The following is a 20,050-nucleotide window of genomic DNA, read 5'->3' as shown; positions in this document are numbered from 1 at the left end:
AGAGCACACTTACCTTGATGAGCACTGAGTACTATGCAGAGTTGCTGCATCATTATATTGTACACTGAAACCAGTATAACACTGTATGCTAACTATACTGGAATTAAAATAAAAAAAAGTCCTGTGGTTAAAGGCATGCTGGACGTCCCCTCCAGAGAGAAAGACAAACTATTACAGCTTTCACCAACCACAATGAAGATGGATGCCCAATGCCAGGTAGGTGTTTCTGGGGTCTGGAGGCATCACGTTCTACAGCCAGTGATACTTTGATGGCCCACATCCAGAGGGGAGCAGTGGCTGGATCTGAGAGCTGTAGAATAGGAAAGGGCTCTGCAGCCAGTCCCGGCCGCAATGCCGGCAGCCCTCCCGTTTGAGTCACATGACTTGGCGGATCGTCTGGTGTTATCAGTGGTGGGAAAATATGCTGTGTGAAGTTTGTGGCAAGCCCTATTGAAAAAATCACAACAGAGGTCCCTGAGGTTCAGGAACAAGGCCATGCCTTCTGGTAAAAAAAAAAAAAAAAAAAAAAAAAAATTCCCTGTCAGGAAATTCTTATACCCTGATTTTTTCCTTAAGAACATTCAGTTCTCCCTCCAAGCTTTATGTAATTTTTACATATTTATTTTATATATATACACATATAAATATACATGCACATTTATATATAACATTTTTATAGACCCCTTTTTTATATTTATAGCCAAGAACTTGAAAGGAGAAGGTAACAGGTAAAGCCCTACCTCTAGAAGCTTCATTAAGATTAATCAACACCCTGGGTCTGACCCTTCGCATATATTTCTAACTCATGTTTATCTTGACTACTCACGTATTATGAGAAAAGTTTCAATACTTTATATCTACAAGGATCCCCTGATTTGAGGGAGAGAGAGGAAAGAGAAATAATATGATTGAGTTTTAGCACAACTTAATTCCCAGGAGCCCATGTAGGCTCTCCTACTAATTGCTACTTCATTTCCTAAATATACATAAGCGATGTTGTTAGTGATTTGTTCCTGGACTTTGCTGACTAACATACCAAACTTCCTTGGAATCTCTGCTTTCCCTCTTTCTGGTCACTGGAGGAAATGTATCTACCCACCATCTTCTAACTTCTTTTCTTTGGGATTATTCACTGATCAACGAACAAAGAGCTCAGTTACCCTGCAAGGTCTTTCTAAAGGGAGACCGTGATTCAGGGTCTGGGTCCCAGGATTCATTTAAAGCAGCTGGGTGATCTCTTCTCAATCTTGACCTTCAGATTAATTTCCAAACAAAACACCTCCTCTACATTATTATATATATTTTTGAAACTACAAAATCAGTAGATGCTCATTTTAACAAGTCAAACTGTAGACATACAGCTACCATGGCCCTGAGATGATCCATGTTAAGAGACATATATACACGCTTCTACACATTTCTCCATGCAGATACAAATACAAACATACAAAGCTTTCTTAAAAAACAAAAATGAAATCATAGCACAACTATTGCTCTGTAATTTTCCTTTGTCACTTAACAACATATCATGACTATCCCTCCTGTTAGACATGGGTCTAATTTACTCACTGGATTTGTAATCATCCACAGTGTGGATCTGCCATAACTTGGTCAACCATTTTCTTTGTGATGGATATTGAGGTTGTTTCAACTACAGATGAGGCCACAATAGATATTTTTGTACACCTCTCTTATATACTGGTACCTCCATTGCTGTGTGGTAGATTCCTGTGAGAATTGCTGCGTCAATGGATATATCAAAAGGTTAGTAATGCTGGATCACTTTCCAACAATGGCATACCAATTCACATACTCTCTGACAATGGTTCAAAGAAACTGTTTTCTTGCAGTTACTTATCCAAGTATTTGTCTTCCTAAAATAAGTTACTCAAATCCCCAGATTTCTCCTCTGGAGTACCCATGTGGTGTTCAACTGGTTCCAAGTTGGCCAACTCATACCCATCTGTGAAATCGGAATGACACTTTCTTTCAGAACTATAGGGGCCTGAGATTTCATTACCTTTTAAAAATGGCATTCATTCAGATTCAGTAGACTCTGAGCAGTGAAACCACTGGGAGGGAAGAGCTATAAAGAACTTTAAAAAAATAAAGGCTTATTTTTTATGATAAAAAAATTCAACTCATCTAAAAAATAATTTTAGCCAATACAGAAAGTTAAGAAAGAGAAAGTGAAAAACGAAACTTCCTGAGCATTGAGTACATGCCAGATAGTGGTCTAATCCCTTTATATAAATTGTCTCATTAATCCTCCCAGCAATTCCATGTATTACCTCATTTCACATATGAGGACGCGGAGGGAGAGGGAAGTTGAGCAACTTGCCCGTGGTCATGCAGCTAGCAACGGGTGAAATCAGGATTCACACCAAGCCATGTGCCTCCAGAACCTGGGCTCTAACCACCGTGTAATACAGGTTAGCCTGCTCAAGTTGGTTTCTAGCACTTGCATCCAAATGTCTTATTGAAATAGAAACTTCCTCAGTCTGGCCCCACTCTGCCTAACTGAAATTACCTGCTATGTCCCCCAGTGTGCGGAAGCCAGCATCCCCCTAAAACATGCTGTGGACGAAGTCACCTCCATGCCCCTGCACCTGCTGCCCCCACCATCCCCATCAGATTCTACCAGGCGTGTAGGGTCCACTTTCAGGTCTATCTCTTCCAGGAAGGCTGGCCATCAATATGTCGCTTCAGTCAGGAGCTACGCTGCCTTGCAATGGTGGTCAATACGTCACTGCATGTATGCCAGGCTTCTGTGAAGAGATTGTAAGGTCCTTAAAGGCAGGGGCTGTGTTTTCGCTTTCTCTGTGTCCTCCACATTGTAAGCATGCAATAAAAGCTTCTGGGAATTAAAGACCGCTTTCTAATGATGTAAACAAAAGCAAAGAGAGATCAGGCTTAACTGATCTGAGAGGCTTAACTCCAACAAGGGGTTGGTGTCTTTCCATTAGTATCAGAATGGCCTTCATTTATTCATCTTGTTTTAAAATTTTGCTTGCCAGTGCTGCATTTTAACCTTTAAAAATTTCTATAGGAGTGGGATGCCTGGCAGCCTCAGTCGGTAGGCATGTGACTCTTGACCTTGGGGTTGTGAGTTCAAGCCCCACATTGGGTGTAGAAATTACTAAAAAATAAAATCTTAAAAAAAAATCTCTACAGGAGGAAGCTCTGGGTGTATAAAAGGAATTATATTGAACCATAAATCTCATCAAATTGCTGAAATCTCACCCGGTCCTTGCTCTCCTTGTTCAGTGGTCCTAAGTGATCTTCTCAGAGAGACATACACTGCTGCCCCCAGCCTTAAACATACCTCTGACCTCACTCTTGGGCACTCTCAGGCCCTGAGTGACCATCACAGCCCCATCTTTACCCCAGAGAGGTTGGCTTCCTCCCCTCAGAGGGAGCCTGGAGGTGATGTGACCGTCCCCATGCCTGAGTTCTTCCATGCCCCAGGCCCTAAAATCCTCCCTATCCTCAGTATTCACCCTCTCATTTATGAAACCATAACTGTTCACTTTATGGGACCATTCAGTGTCCTGACAACAGCCCAAACTCAACCCGTCCAAAATCAACTCAACATCACCCCCAAAGTTGTTCCTCCTCTCCTCAACAGTAATAGCCACAACACCATCATCCAACATCCAGACTTGAAACCTGAGTCATCTTTGGCTCAGAACACTATAATGCTCAAAAACAAACAAACAAAACAAACAATCAAACAAAAAAAAAAAACAAAGAAAGAAAGAAAGAAAAAATAAAGTCATTATCCTCCTTTCTCCCTCACAATACCTTATTTACACTTAGACGCTATGTCTCTCAATTTCTTCAAAATGTGTCTGATAATTTGTCCCTTCCTCTCTGTTCTCTCAGACATGTGGTAAGGCCCTGGATTAGTCAATAAGCCACAGAGTGTCAGGGGAGGAAACCAGAGCCCAGAAAGATGGAGGGAATCGCCTGAGGTCAAACAGCCACTAGAGAAATAGCACAGCTGCTCTCCCGTTCGTATTGCCCTTCCAAACCTGGGCGGCACTTCTGTTGGATTTTAGTAACTCAAAGTGACTCTTCATTACATGTGAAATGTAAGCTTGAGTAACTTTTTGGAGGTTAACGAGTGACGGTGTTTACTTGAAAGTGAACTCCTGCTGCTACCTCGAAGTTCTGGGTCTTTCCCATCTACCCAGGCCTGTGCCAGGGTAAACAGATTCTCTCTTGCAGTTACCAGCCCTAATGACCATACAACTTGAAACTCGGTCTGGACTTGAAACTCGGTCCACCCCAACCTCAAGATCATTCGTTTTCACTCTCAGCCCAGGGTGCATTTCAGAAGCTGCCCTCTGCTGTATTTCTTCTCTGGAGAGTACAAGGAAATGGGCAAAACTGGAGACACACGATCCCAAAACCAGAATGTTCATTCGTTCATTCATTCATTCACTTATGTGGCAAACCTTTACTGTAAGCCTACTACGTGTCAGGCACTATTCTGATGGCATTCGTCTTAATAATAACTACAACGTATCGAATGCTTAATATGTGCCTGGTTTTAAGTCTCATGAAACTCCCACAGCAACCTATGAGAGAGGTTCGTTTTCTATTGCCAGTTCACATATGAGCAAGCTGAGGTTCAGAGCAGTTAGGAAACCAGATAATGAAGGTGGCAGGGCTGAAATTCGAACCCGGGTGGTCTAGCTCCGGAACTTTGTTTTCTTAACCTCACGCTATGTTGATAGGGTATCCTAACTCAACCAGTGTCTTCTTATGTCATCCCCATCTCCTTCTTGTTTTTTAAACGTAATTTCCTGGCAATGGCAAGGTGTCTGGCCATGTTGCATTAAAGTGGGTTTTACTGAGTCAGGTAGAGTAACACAGCATAAATAGGAGGTTTTAAAAAAATATGTGTTTATATTCGTGATGAAGAAATGACAGACGTTCAAATAATCTGAGAGCTGGTGAAGGTGAAAAAGGAGAAGAGAAATAGAAGGTATGTGGTGAATAGTGAAGGATCAGGTTACAAGAAACACAATTCAGGGAAAAGAGAAGAAACCACATTAGAGAATTAGGAGTGACCAACATTCTCCTCTCACACACTTCAGGGAGGGACAGACAAGCAGTCTGAGCTGTCCACAGGCAGGAGATGGGGGACAGCAGGCCTGAGCTTCTCAGCAGGGCCTGGAGAAACCAAACAGAAAGGATACTTCCTCAGTCACACCTGAGTCAAAGACAAAGTGCCCTAGCTTGAATGGGGGCGGAAGCAAAAGAACACTGGAAAGTAGAACTAGAAGTTTCTAAAATCATCTGACCTCATCTGATGTTGAAATGTTTAGCAGCTGAGTTTAACAAAGATCTAACAATTACCAACTAAATGCTAGGCACATGGCACTGTGTAAGGTGCTGGGACCAGGGCAATAAGTCAGAATCTGCCTAGCCTTCAAGCACCTGGAGAGGAAGTCTGGAGGGAGATGAAAGCTGAGGGAGGTGGTCCCAGAGGACTCTGAGAGTCCTGGAGGGGACAGATTAATACTGACAGAGGTGGGGCAGATGACAGGGACCGTGTAGGAGGGGAGGGGACGTTTGTACTAGCCTTGACGGATGAATAGGATTCAGAGCAGTGGGTTGGTTGGGTAGAGGGCAATTCCAGGCCATTGAGCAACCGTCAGTTGGCAGTCGACAGTTGGCAATCATGTGCTGTGCAGAAGAGGACTCTTGGTAAGGATCACATAAGAGAAGTGAACCAAAAGTGAAATAAAATCCCGTGATCTCCAGGGAAATTTCTGAGTGGGAGACATGTGTCAGTGTATGAATTCCATGACAACTAGAAGTGAAACCTCTGAGAGCATTGTTCACATTTTTCAGTCAAGATTTGTAGGGGAGTCTACAGGAAACCTGGGTGTCAAGAATATATGGGGAAGAAGACGCAGAACCTCTGAGATGGACTTGACTCCTCCCCCAAGCAATTCTCCGCAGGCTATCTCTCAGGAGTCTGCCTCTCTGTTGCCATCGTCATTCTGTATTCTGGCCCTTGGTACCTTACAACCTCACTGACCATTTTAAAGGCCAACACTGTTCTCCTGGCTTTGTATTCTCAAGTCTCTCAGAAGGTGAACGTTTATGAAATAACTATACTCTGCCCGGCTCTGTGGTATGCACTCAATGCAACCTCCCTCAGCACTGCTCTGGGATGCACCATTTTCCTGCTCATTTCCCATTGCCTTCCAATTAGAGCTCAGATTCCACAGCTAGTCACTAAGAGTCATTGGTTCTCTTCTCCAGCCATGCTTTTCTTGTACCTTCCAGCCTTGGGTCTTTGACTCATGTATTCTTTCCCCTAGATTGCTTCTGCCTTGCCTAGCTCTGTCTTTGAAGGCACAGCTCAAAGTCAGCTTCATCATGACCCCTTCCTGATTCCAGAAGTAGGAAGTGGTATCTTCTGCTGAACTTCTATATGTCACATAGTGGTTTCAACCGCTCATGTAATGTTTTCCACAATGGACTGACATAGTGCTTATTTGTATATACGTCAGGGATCCAGCTACATCTTAAACTATTTATGGGTCACAAGAAGCCTATTTACACAGGGACTGAGGAGTCTTCTGGGAAAAGATTAATCCTCAGAGGAGTCAGGCCTTGGTGGGGAGGGGACAGGGTGTCTATGATTCATGTCTCTCCTTTGGAAGAGCTCAAGTTCCTTCAGGACAGACACCATGAATGATTCACCTATTGAAGTATGTGGTGTCCAGCATAGTGTCTGACAACAAGTGGATATTTAATAAGTTTTCATGAGATAAAAGAATATTTACTATCTTCTCCTCAGAGCAAATCTGACTATATGTCAGACTTTATTGCTGAAAATATTAAGCTATACCCCAAAGATTTTCTTTTCACACATGTAGACCTCTAGTGTGGGCTTAGTGTAGGAGGTTCACAAATCCGTATCATGTCAAGAATTTTCCATAGACTGAGTAAATACGATGCCTTGTACCTACATGTCATGCTAGATTTCAAGTACATAAAACCATTGTGCTGAATTTTACATAACCACAAATTTATCTAAAAACCATATAGGAATCCAGATATCTTTTGCCATTACATATACCATTAGATAACAAAAGCACAACTTCTACCAGGTAAGGTCTGTTCCTTTTAAAAACAAAGACAGGGTGCCTCGGTGGCTCAGTCGGGTTAAACGACCAGGTCTTGATTTTGGCTCATGATCTCGGGGTCGTGAGATCGAGCCCCGCATCAGGCTCCACAATCAGCACAGAGTCTGCTTGTCTCTGTCCCTCCATTCCTCCTCTCACACGCTCACTCTCTCTCTTTCAAATAAATAAATTAAATCTTTAGAAAAAACCAAAAAAAACCATAGACACACACATTAAAAGAAGTTCCCATCCTGTGAAGCCGCTGATATATACCACACGTATGTAACAATAGCTCTGCTTGGGCAGTCCTCTAGCTGGAGGGGCGGCACCATATCCCAGGTAACACTGAGCCTCAATTTACAATGTATGAGCTTGTTCGTTGTTTGTTTATTGCTTCATTTATTCTCCACAGTAGCCCTCAAGGATTGACAAGAGAGCCATTGAATTTCTCAAAATGGACAGGGGAGAAATATACTGTGAATTATAGAGGGAAGAGATAGAAATCAAACAAGAAAAGAAATACACAATGTGATTTCAGAAAAGAAAAACGATAAAAGAACGTAAAAACTATATGGAACACACTGAACAGTTCTATCGAGCACATAATTTGAATCCCGGAAAGAGAGGAAGGAGAAAAGGAGAAAATAGGACTCTGAAGAAAGTCCAAGCAGGACAAGGGGACAGAAGGTGATCGTGGGTGGGATGGTGACAGGGGCTGGAACGGAATGGCCAGGAGAAGTCAGCCAAGAGAAGTTATGAGGGAAAAGCATTTCGGAGAGAAGAAGTAAGTAAAGGCCCTAACGCAGAAAAAGCAGCTAGGTATGCCTGACGGGCACCCAAAAGAAGAGTGCGGCTGAAACATGATATAGAAGAATGAGATCAGAAGGTAATACGGCTGAGGGATGGGCAGGTAGGGCTTGGTGGCTTATACATGGCCAGAAGGATAGGACTCACCAATCATGACTTTTGCTTCCCCACATTTCCCAGTCTCTTCAATCAACAAAGCACAAAGTTGATTATTAAGTGGGCCCATTTGACCACCTTTAGTCAGTGGACCCTGGGCAGAAGTGATTTGTATCCTTTCTGAGCCACAGCATCAAAAAGCTAGCACCAGAATGTCAAACTGTTTCTTTCTTCTGGTGACAGAGCCAGAAGGTCAAAATAGATTGAATCACCGAGTTGCAACATCATGACGGTTATGCTTATGAGTCATGCAGACTCTCAGTAGACTTTAAGAGAGAAATAAACCTTTGTGCTATTAAGTCATAATAAACGGATTCTAATATCACATGGTAAGAAATTTGGATTTTATTCTAAGTATAACTGGAAGGCATTTGAAATTTTGAGCAAGACAGTGATGAGATCAAATACATGTTTAAATGACCACTTTGCTGTGTATACAATAGATTATGAGGAGGAGAAAAGGGAGAAATCAAGGGACCTGTTGTAAGTCTATTGAAGTTAATCTAGGTATGAAATAAACGTAGCTTGAAATTAGTGGTGGCAGCAAAGGCGGTGAATTGCATTCAGAATACATTTTGAAGATAGAGCTAAGATGGATGGAAAGACTCCAAGATTTTAGGCAAGGGCAACTGAGTGGAAAGTAGGAGGTAAAGTGGGTGAGGTAGTACTCAAGAGCTATAAAGCTGTTTGGTTTAAAGATCTTCAAAGAATAGGAAAGAAGAGAGAGAATACCTCCTACCTCCTCTTACAAAGTTCATAACCCTGATATCAAACCTGACAATGATATTACAAAATACATAGATGTAAAATTCCTAAAAAAATATTTGCAAACTAAGTTCAGAAATAGGTGAAGAGGAAAATACAACATAATACAATTGGATTTGCTCTAGGATGAAAAGTTATTTTAATATTCACATATCTATTAATGTAATTCATTAACAGAAGGGAGAAAAATAATCTGAATAAATGCAGAAAATCATTTAATGCAATTCAATACTCATCCATGATTTAAAAAAAAACCCTCAGCAAATTAGGAATAGAACTTCTTTAATCTGATAAAAACCTAATAACACACATCATACCTAATGATAAAATATTGGAAACATTTTCCTTAAGGTCAGGTATGAGAGAAGGATGTCTTCCTTACCCCTTCTACTCGTCCCTGTACTGGAGGTCCTACCCAGAGCACCAAGGCATCAAAAGAAAAAGGAGGAGGAAGAGGTGGAGGAGGGGGAAGGTATAAGTTAGGAAGGAAAAAATAAAACCATCATTATTTACAGATGATGTATTTGAATCTATGGAAAATCCTGAAGACTCTACAGATTAATGATGAGTTGATAAGTTATGTAAACATTTGATTTATGACAAAGGGGACACTGGACAGTAGTGGGGATAGAATAATTATTTCAGTAAATAGTGCTCAGTCTATTGGATATCCACTGGAAAATAAAGAATTTAATCCTTACTTCCTCCCATACACAAAAATCAAATCAGGTTGATTGTAGATCTAGCTGTGAAACGTAAAACAAGAAAACATCTAGAGGGTCATACAGAGGAATACCGTCAGGGGAGGAAACGACTTCTTAAACATGACACAGGAAGGACTACTGATAGAGGAAAAGATTGACAAATTTTTATATTGAAATTAAGAACATATGTTTAGGGGCGCCTGGGTGGCTCAGTCGGTTAAGTGTCTGGTGATTTCGGTTCAGGTCATGATCTCATGGGTCGTGGGATTGAACCCCGCACTGGGCTCCATGCTCAGTGGGGAGTCTGCTTGAGATTCTCCCCCTCTGTCCCTCCTCCCACTCATGCTCTCTCTCTCTCTCTCAAATAAATAAATAAATAAAACTAAAAAAAAAAAAAAAGAACATGTTCATCCAAAAGACATGATTTAAAGAAAAAAGAGAAGATTTACAAAGTGGGAGAATATATTTGAACATATATAAGCAATGAAGGATCTTTAACTTGAATATTTAAAGAATTCTTTTAAATCAACAAGCAAAAGCATACAAACAAATAGAGAAATGGGCAAGAATAAGAACAGACACTTCACAACAGAGGATATCGATATGGCTAATAAAAACATGAAAAAGTACTCAACCTTATTACTCTTCAGGGAAATGAAAATTAAAACCACAGCAATATGCTGCTACCTATATCCAAATGGCTAAAACGTGTTTGTTTTTTTTTTAAATGACAATGTCAACAATTGGGAGGATGAGAAACAATGAGAACTCTCACATACTGCTGGTGGAAATCTTAATTGGTACAATCACTTAGGGAACTGTTTGGCAGTATTTCCTGTAGTTGAACATACATGTACCCAGTACCTGAGCAATTTCAGTCCTAGGTATATGCCGCAGAAATGTACACATATGTGTACCAAGAGAGGCGTTCAAGAGTGCTTATATCAGTACTATTCATAATCACCCCAAGCTAGAAACAACCCAAATGCCCATCAGCAGTAGAATGGATAAATAAATTACAGTATATTCATGCAACAAAGAATTGCAACAGCAATTTTGCAAACAGCAACACAATGAACAAACTATTGAGAGAGAGAGAAAGAGACAGATACCCAAGGACTTCCAGCTGTTTTGGTCCTCAGCTGTTTGACTGTCCCCAGACTAGGCTCCAAACATGAGTGAAGAAGTCTTTGAGATGACTCTAGCCTGAGCCACTATCTGAACATGACAGCATGAGAGATCTTGAGTGAGAACAGCCCAGCTGGGCCCAGTCAAGCCCCTCATGCATCAGCAAGTAAACTATTTTAAGTCACCGTTTCAGGTATGAATGTTACATGACAACGGATAACCGGAATATATGTTGAAGTATTTAGGGAAAAAGTGAAATAGAATGTGTTAAATTTATAAATCCACTTTAAAATGTTTGAGGAAATTTAATTAACTGAGTTTGTTAAAGTCCCCCTAAAAACTATTGTTTGATGCTAGGGTCCTAAACAGAACAAGAGATTTGTAAGTTGAACTTAAAAGCTTAAGGGAAAACTAGGTTTCTAAATTTCTACTTCCATCAGTTGAATCTAACTGGGAAATAACAAACCAACAAGCGAGCAAACCGTGAAAACTTCTTGGCTAGCTGACTTCAGAGACCCCTTCAGACAGTTCAAAGAAACAACATAGGGAAAAAAACCCGAGTGATTTATTGAGTGCTTGCGAGGTGCCACGCCATGTCTGAGGTGTGTTACCTAAGTCATCTCATTCGACGCTCACGACAGCCCCGTGAGATGGGTTTTATAAGTCCCAGCTTCACAGGTGAGGCTCAGAGAGCCTATGGAACTTGCCCAAGATTCTGCAGTTAGCGAAGGATGGCATCAGTACTTTTGGGTGCCTTCTTCTGGAAGGAAGGCTGGCAAAGGCAAATTTGTACAGTCGCTGGGGACGCTTGGTGTAGCTGCAGCGCCGGCGTCTCCTGGTTCTGCTCCGAACTGGCCCGTGAGCCTTCCGTGGGTAAGACGGGGTGTGCACTCAAGTGACCTTTCTGTGAACCTTGGTGTGGCCAGAGAAAAAGACAGCCCGTGGATCCTTAAAGTTCAGGAGTGTGGGCTGGAGCCAAGGGGGCCTGTCCCCTGGACATAACTTGAGAGTAACTGTGGAGAGGAGTTCTAGAAGCTGTGGAAAGAAAAAGAGGAAGGATTTCAGCACTGTGGCTCCAGCTGGCTTGCCTAACTTCTCAGGGTTCTTCTCCGTTTTATTTTCTTCTGCTGATTCCCAATGTTTTAGCTGTACCTGAGGCCTGACATGGTGGGGGCAGTTGTATCTTTGAATCATTTCATTCTAGAGTATTAGGATGAACCAGCTTTGAAGTTTTTCAGCCCCACCTCTTGTTTCACAGGGGAAGAGACCAAGAGATGAACTCCCAGTGCTTCCTATGAAGAATCTACAGAACTCTGCTTCCTGTCTGGCACTACTGCATGAGTTTCCAAAAAATCGATATCACAAAATGACGAGTTTAATAAGGCCCCTGCCTTTTATTTTCACAAAGAGAGGGGTAGGTGAATGAGGCTTGCACAACACAAGCAGGAGAACAACGGCGCGGGCACGGGTGGCAGGCTGCTGTGATCCAGAGGGCTGGGAGGGCGCCGCGGCCTCTGCCTGAGCTGACCCAACACGGGGCCTTGGCAGGCAGAGCGGTGCTACCTTCAGACACCCAGAACCCCAGGCCCCGGGGCAGCTCCTGCCATGCCACGGTCGAAGGCACGTGTTCCGTTCTAGGAGTCTTCCCAGTGGTTTCTGTGAGAAAAGTGTTAACAAAACTGACAGCTACAACAGCACCTTACAGCCGCTGCAGAGAGACATTGCGTGTGATGACTAGAGTGTGACTAGAGTGGATACAGTGTGATGGTGTCCTGTCTCCCCCTGAGCCAATAAAGGAAAAGAGGTGAGGGTCTGGCCAGTTGTTGGTCACGCAGGGGCCGAGGAGCTCCTCGTGTGTGTTTTCTCTGGTTCTCCACCTTTCTGCTGACCGTTCTGTTCTCAGGAGCCCCTGCCAGTTGCCAGCTTCCCTGGAAAGCCAGACTGGGGGAAATGTGAGGGAAAATCGTGTGTCTCTGACGGAGAGAGAGGGAGATTGCTAAACAATTCCACACATAATAGGATACTGAAATACCTTACGCACTCATCCCGCGCTTTACGCATTACAAACTACCTTTATATACATTCTCTGAATTACTCCTAACCGCAACCTGCTAAGGTAGACAGAGGCTACCTGTCTACCTATTAGTAGGCATTAATTATGTATGAGCCTCTCAGTCCTGTTCTGCTGATGCGAAACTCCTCTAGACGGCGGCTGAGTGACAGAACCAGAGTCAGCTCTTAGAATCACAGAATCATAGCGTCACAGAGTTAGAAGGCACCTTACCAGCAATAACCTAGGGCATCCTTCTCTCAGAGCCCGAATCACCTTACAAGATCTCTGAGATTTCCTCTTCTTCCTGCTTGGCCTCTTCCAATGGTGAGAAACTCACAACTCCATGAGGCAACCCATTATTAACACTGAGCAAAGCCCTTTTCCTTACGACAGTCAGCCCTCACCTCATTTCTGCCCTCAAGAACTACCCAACTGAAGGCAAATTCTAATTCCCCTTCTTTTTGAAATGTGGGGCTATCACTCTTGCTCATCTCTCCCAGATTAAACACCTTCAAGTCTTTCTACTGTTATTCACAATGATTCCTGATGTAATGAATAAATTCATGAAAAAAAATTCATGATACCTGGCACAGTGCCTCAGATATATGGTAGATATGCAAATGTTTGTTGAATTGGTTCTCTGGCCCTTGGCACTATTGTACCGGTCCTGTGTTCCTTCCCTGACCACAATTAGCCTCCATGTTATCATCTGTTTCTCATTTGCTTGCTTATTTCAATAATAGGGAGAAAGGCAGCAACGTATGGTTTCTACTTTCAAATCACAGACTTTTTGGAATAACTTGAAAACATAATCAAAATTGGCCAAATTTCAAACTTTCAATTAATTTGTTTCAAGCTTTCAATTAATTTGTGCTAACAGACTTGTGATCTGACTTCATTGCTCACTCCAGAGTTGCATTCGCTGAGCATCTCTGGTAGGAAGACGCCAAATGGAGCATTTGCAGAGTGTCCGCAGCATTCAAGCGTGTCGTGAAGGCCAGGTTAATGTGAGGTCTCACTGGAGGACCTTGCATGAGTGCATTAGGCGGCAGTGCTGCTCTGCCCACTAAAAGGAGCAACATTCAATCCCGGGCACCACCAGACCAAAAGATGCACTGTCTTCCACAGAGAGCTCTAATGGAAGCCCTGACTGTTTGTAGCCAGGCCTGGTGTGAGGGACAAGCACCCGTGTCCATGCGATGAAGCTGTGTCCTTCTCAGTGAGGCAGAACTCAGCCGGCTTCCTGCCTCTTCTGTCGGTGCTGTGCCGGGATGAATAGCTATGAGCTTACAAGGCTGCTAACTGAGGAGCCAGAGAATAGACGGTGAGGTGTGCCCTGCACTGTAAAGGACACAATAGGAAATTGCTACCTAGCACAAGGGACTAGGCTTACTCATTAAAAGAATAGCCCTAGAAAGGGTCTGATGGCAAATGAAGTCAAACCAAGCACCCCAAATCACAGCTCCGGAAAAGGGTCTCTGGTTTAAAGTATCCCATTATCACAGACTGAATTGAAAGCCATCTGAAATTTGTGCAACTTGACCAGGTTTTCAAGTTGTTCTCAGAACTCTGTGGTTTGGAAGTAAATATGCTTTTTACTTTCTATCACTTAAATAACAAACATTGAAAAACCTACTCTCTTCATATTGTCAATACCAATACTTTAGAAAGGGAGTTATATGAGCAGTTTGCTCCTCTTGAGGTTCAGAAAAAGCTGGATCTGAAAAGGGGCATTTCATATGAGAGTGTTAAGGGTGGAGGAGCTTCGAGACTGAGTGGTGACCTCCATTCACATAGGACACCTGCACCGTCCTCACATGGTAGGGGGTAGCCTCTTCACAAGTACAGCACGGAGGGCATTTCTAATCAAGCAGGACCCACAATTCAGCACGGAGGACAGTCCCAAGTCAAAAGAGAAATTGTAGTGAAATACGGCAGAGTGTTCTTGCTGAAAGACACCCAGAAGTCCTGGGTCCTGGGTCATTATACTGCTAACTGTTTCTTTTTTCCTCTTCTGAACAACTCATCCATTGCCTTCTTACTAAAGCCAAGAAGACCTTTGGGGTCCAGCTGGTCCACACACTCAAACGCAGAAAGTGAGGTTTGGTGACGTTGTGTGGTTTGCAAAAAGTAGCAGATCCAGACACAGAAGCCAGAACTGGCTCTTTTTCTGGCTTATCATGCTGCCTCCTAATGTCTGGGAAAACTCATGCAGGAAATGTGTAGCCACCTGCAGCTGGGAATGGTCACACTTTCACTCAAATGGTTTCATCTACAGGCAGAGGGAGAGGTACTAATCTTGGAAGAGTATGGATTAAAGACCAAGATGAGGGTGCAGGGTAGTTTAGGGAGAGAGTAAGGCAGGAAAGTGGGGGGGAAAAGGAAAATAAGGTAATAGAGAAATACGTAAATGATAAAATGGGGAAAAAGGAAGGGACAAGTATAGAGATGAGAAATTACCTAAGAAGAAGAAGGAAACGGCTTTTTTCTTCTTCTGAGCAGCAAACGGAGGCAACCAAGGACTGAGCAGAAGTCAGAAAGAGGAAAGAAAGAAGAGCAAATAGAACCAGGAAGAGAAGAAACCCGGAAAAACACGAGAACACTGAGAGCTGCCAGGAGTGAAGAGTGTGTACAGGGGGTGGGCATGCTGGAGAAAGCGAGGGAACCACAGGATGGGACCCGTAGGCATGGATGGAGGTGGACAAGTAGGACGGAGAGGGTGAGTACAGCGGGAAAGGGGCGATGAGTGCGCTCAGTGCAAATGGAGGAAGTCAACAAGTGATCTTGGGTCCTGGAGAGATCCACGGAATTACTCCAGAATCAGCCCAATTATGGTTCTAGGGGCACTGGTACTACAGGAGATGACGAGCTCCATACCCATAAAACAAGACATCTAATTTCTTATCATTCACTTCCCCTGCCTCTTCCATCATTTACATAACTTGTTTTTACAAAATATACAAACATTCACTCATTCACCTTGTATACCCTGGAAACCTTCCTCACTGGGCTAGTTTCTTGAAAAATTTGTCCGTGCTTCCCAAAGGATGATGGGTCTCTTAGGCCCCTGCATTATACACACACACACACACACACACACACACACACACACATGCTTGGAAATGCCTTCCCAGTTGGCAACAGTGGGATTTTCCTCAGGAAAAGCCAGGTCTCCACCATGGCTAGGTGGAGTCCCAGAGGAAAATGTCACTGCATTGTGAGAGTAACCAGGGGGAATATGACAGCAATTTCCCAGAACTACTCAGTAGAGCTTTCTTGTACATTCTCCTGAGCTGTGAGGGAAATCCTGCGCTTCCCTTAGGTCCTCCCACATTTGTGCCCATCCACCTCACACAGGTGTGGTTCGGGGGAAAGCCAGGCTGCTGTATACCCATATGATCATGGTAACAGAGCAGCACCGGCCCCTGTCTGAATGAGCAAGGCACTCTCTACTAGGCAAGAGAAGAGCAGTGGGCCATTTTCCTCCTGGGGTTACCCGCCTATATCACAAGCCTCTTTGAAATTTGTGATTTTAACACAGCTAGCTGCCAATCCAAGCGAAAGAGCGACTGCTTTTTAGAGCTGCCGCTACACTCGGAAGAACTGATAGGCATTAGAACCATGTCAGCTTTTTCCCCCTTTAAAACGCATGCCACAAATAAAATCCCCTTGAGCCCTGGCCATCTATGGCCTTAACTCTTCACACAAACTTGCAAACAATTTCGCAACCATTTGCTTGCTCAAAATGTCAACGAGCCCGCTTTCCAAAATGCAATCACACTTAAAAATGGGTTTAAAACACCCCCTCACGCCTCACATGCACCTGGAGTGACCTGCTACTGCAAGGTGGGGTTACCGCCAATTTCTGGGAGTCCTCTGAGAGGACAGGCTCCATGAAAGAGTGTTTTTGCCCTTACAAGCCGAGTTAAGGCCACCTGTTGGCAGGAAGGCGTCCGCGGCCTTCTGAGTACTTACGCAGGGTCCTGAGCCGGGCGGCTGAGCCCGTGCTCGTCCTCCCTCACCTCATGTACTCCCCATCACTCCTATAATCCATGAACGACTCTGATCCCGACACCTCCTCAAAATCCTCCAGCACCAGACTGCTGGAGTCCTCACCCAGCACGCCGCTGTCGGGCCTGGACATCCTGGCCCGGGAAGGAGGGGCAGGAGGGCCGGTGGCGGCCGCAAGAGGAGAGCAAGGGGGCGTTTGCTGGGCGGTTGGGGGCATGGCCGGCTCACGGGCTTCCTCATCCTCCTTCTCCGACTCTGGCCCTGTATCAGAGGCCGCGGGACCCAGGACGTGGTAGAGGCTGGGGAGACGGATGTCGAAGCGCAGCCCAAACTTGGCAAAGAGCTTGTCATTGAGAGCGTAGAGCTTCTCTGAGATGTCATAGCCCAGCAGGGCCGAGAAGAGGTGGGAAATGTATCGCTCTTTGGTCAAAAGAAGGTGGAGACTTTTCCGGGGCCAGGAAATGTAGCTACATGGGGTCTCGGCAGTCAGAGTGACCTGAGAGGGGTCCAGAGAAGAGAGCGGAGGTTTAAATTAGACCATGTGTCCATGCTTAACACAGAGAAACATACAGTTACTCAACAAACGGCTGCACTTTTGTTGAAGAAACTGTGGGAGCGCCCGCCATGGCCTTGCCCGGAGGAGGTCCAGTGAATGACTTGACTTGTGTGCACTGATCTGGAGGGGTTCCTTGTCAGGGGCCCTGGGTCCAGCCATCCACTCACTGGGCCTTCACCCCCTTGGAGCCTCAGTTTCCACGTCCAGTCTCCTCAGCTCTCACATTCTCACATTCTGTGGTCCCATGGCTGATACCGTTAGCAGCTAAGGGAGATTCTGAGTCTGTTGTGATCTTGTGAGAGAGACGGGGCCTCCTGCTGCTCTGAAGATAGGCTGGCAGGCTGATGACACTTTGTTTTGAGAATAAAGAAGGATAATATATTGCAGGAGGGATTAAGGGAGAGTTGGAAAGCAATTCAGTTAGAGAAGAGCTTCTGACTAGGCATGCCAAGCTGCGTCAAGTGGCAGAATGCTGGCCTGGAATTCAGGCCCAGGAAGCTGCTCTTGAAGGGGCCACAACAAGTAACCAAAGCGATCTGATGGCTAAAGTCAGAAGAAGGGCATGAAGGAAGAGGAGCTCTTAAGAGCACAAAGTCGAGGGCACCCCACTCTCCAATTATTTAGCCACCTAGGGATTTCCAAGCATTCACTACCGGCCCACGACGCAAAGCTGAATTACACTTGCAGGTAGGTAATGTGTGCCTGGCACGTAGCAGGTGCCTGATAAATCCTTATTAAAACACCGACGAGTGGTAAAGCTAGCGTTAAACTAGAAACGTGCCTAGAATAGTAAAGGAATAGGGTGTAGAATCGCACAATTTTCTATAATTGGATTGGCCACAATACTTCATTTTTTAAAAATTTTTAAAGATTTTGTTTATTTATTTGTGAGAGAGAGCATGAGAGGGGGGCAGAGGGAGAGGGAGAAGGAGGCTCCCCACTGAGCAGGGAGCCTGACACCAGGCTTGACCCCAGGACCCCAGGTCATGACCTGAGGTGCAGTCAGATGCTGAGCCACCCAGGCGCCCCATGGCCATAGTACTTTAAAAATGAGAAGGCCAGGGGCGCCTGGGTGGCACAGCAGTTGGGCGTCTGCCTTTGGCTCAGGGTGTGATCCCGGCGTTATGGGATCAAGCCCCACATCAGGCTCCTCTGCTATGAGCCTGCTTCTTCCTCTCCCACTCCCCCTGCTTGTGTCCCCTCTCTCGCTGGCTGTATCTATCTCTGTCGAATAAATAAATAAAATCTTAAAAAAAAAAATGAGAAGGCCAGCAGGGCTCATGGTGAAGGTTTGTGAATGGAGACAGTGGAGATGATGGCAATGATGACAGCAGCTAGCCAGGCATAGTGTTCAATTCTTCATGTGGATTTTCTAACTAAAGGTAGGGTTGACTTCCAACCATCCTTTCTTAGAGATCTTCTCTAATCCTTTTAATTCCTGCATTGTGTCCCAGAGCTCCCACTACCCTCCTCTCTTCTCCCCTTCTGCAGTACCCCTTGTCCACTTTCTTCACTCATTTCCTCTCCTCTGCTTGTTGCCCCCTATTCCCCAGCACTGAAGTTGGGCCCCTAAATTACCCCATCAAGGCTGGGAGCTGGCTCCAAGTTCCAGCTTTCCCCCTTGACCGGCTGTGTGATCAGAGAAATCACCTGGTCTCTCTGAACAGGCTGCCTCATGAGGAAAAGTGCCGAAAGTCGTACTCACAATCTGCCCGCTGTCTGCCAGGGCCCGCGCTGGAGCTGTACTTACTAACGATTCCCAAAGCAGACATCAGAGTCCTGACCCTGAAGCAGGTGTGTGTCAGAGCCACTCTGGACATGACCAGCGCCCTTGACGCCAAACACAAAGACCATGGGCATGCTTACGAACATGATCTTACTTCCTTCCCTCTTAAAATAAATTGAAATCCTTTTTCTTCACCTCACTTCTTTCGCTAGCTACCACCTCATTAGTTTACTCCCCTTCTCAGCAAAACTCCAGGGAAAGAGTTGCCTGTACCTGCTATCTCCAGCTTCTCTCCTCTGTCTCTGAGACCAGCTAGGCTTTGCCCCTTGCAGTCCACACACGCTGCTCCTGGTAAGGTCACCAGTGACCTTTAAGATGCTGTGTGACATCAGTTTTCCTGGTCAACCCTGCTGATGCTCCCTCCTCTTTGACGTGCTTTCTCTACTTGGCTCGCAGGGTGCTTCCCTTTCCTGGGACAATCTCCTGCCGGCTCCTTTGAGGTTCCTTTTGATCTCCAGCTCCTACACACTAGAGTAGCCCAGGGTTGGTCTGTTCTTAAACCCTTTCTCTCTCCAAACTCACTCACTCAGTGGACTCATCCAATCCAACGGCTTTAAATATCACCCGTATGCCAGAACTCCCAAATCTGTACCTCAGCCTCAGACCTCATTCCTTAATTCTAGACCGTGCAGCGTCTTCATTGAAATGTCCACAGATGACACAAATCTAACATAGCCAAAAGCAAACTTCCTCTCTTCCCCCCAAACCTATTCTACTTGTAGGTTCCCTTTTTTCAGTTGATAGAAGCTCCATCTCTCCAGTTGCTCAGACCAAAAGTCTAGAGTCTCCCTTGATCGTCTTTCTCTCACACACACTAAATCCGAAGCATTAGGAAATACTTTTGGCTCCATTTAGAAAATGTACGCACTGGTCCTACATGATGTGGTTCCTCATCCTGTCTTTGACTTCCTCTCCAGCTATTCTCTCCCCTTC

The 20,050-nt window shown here is 44.6% G+C and overlaps 1 protein-coding gene across 3 annotated transcripts in view; it reads right to left on the bottom strand.

Moving 5' to 3' along the window:
• Positions 1–578: 578 nt before the first annotated feature.
• POPDC2 (popeye domain cAMP effector 2) overlaps positions 579–20,050 on the bottom strand; it is a 28,032-nt gene continuing 8,560 nt past the window's right edge. Inside the window, exons 3-4 of one of the 3 annotated variants that reach the window (XM_087861608.1) lie at positions 16,740–17,271; positions 579–2,768 (exon numbers count right to left, since the gene is read on the bottom strand). In XM_087861608.1, the coding sequence (XP_087717734.1) occupies positions 16,783–17,271 (489 nt within the window). In that variant the 3' untranslated portion in view covers positions 579–2,768; positions 16,740–16,782. Of the gene's footprint in view, positions 2,769–11,254; positions 11,747–16,739; positions 17,272–20,050 lie in introns of those variants that run through there. The other 2 variants (XM_045785107.2, XM_045785106.2) reach the window with 2 other exon arrangements.

This window comes from Ursus americanus, chromosome 4, assembly GCF_024610735.1.
Source record: "Ursus americanus isolate L20-20 chromosome 4, mUrsAme1.1.p, whole genome shotgun sequence".
Classification (NCBI taxonomy): domain Eukaryota; kingdom Metazoa; phylum Chordata; class Mammalia; order Carnivora; family Ursidae; genus Ursus; species Ursus americanus.
This window is presented reverse-complemented; position numbering and strand designations above follow the sequence as displayed.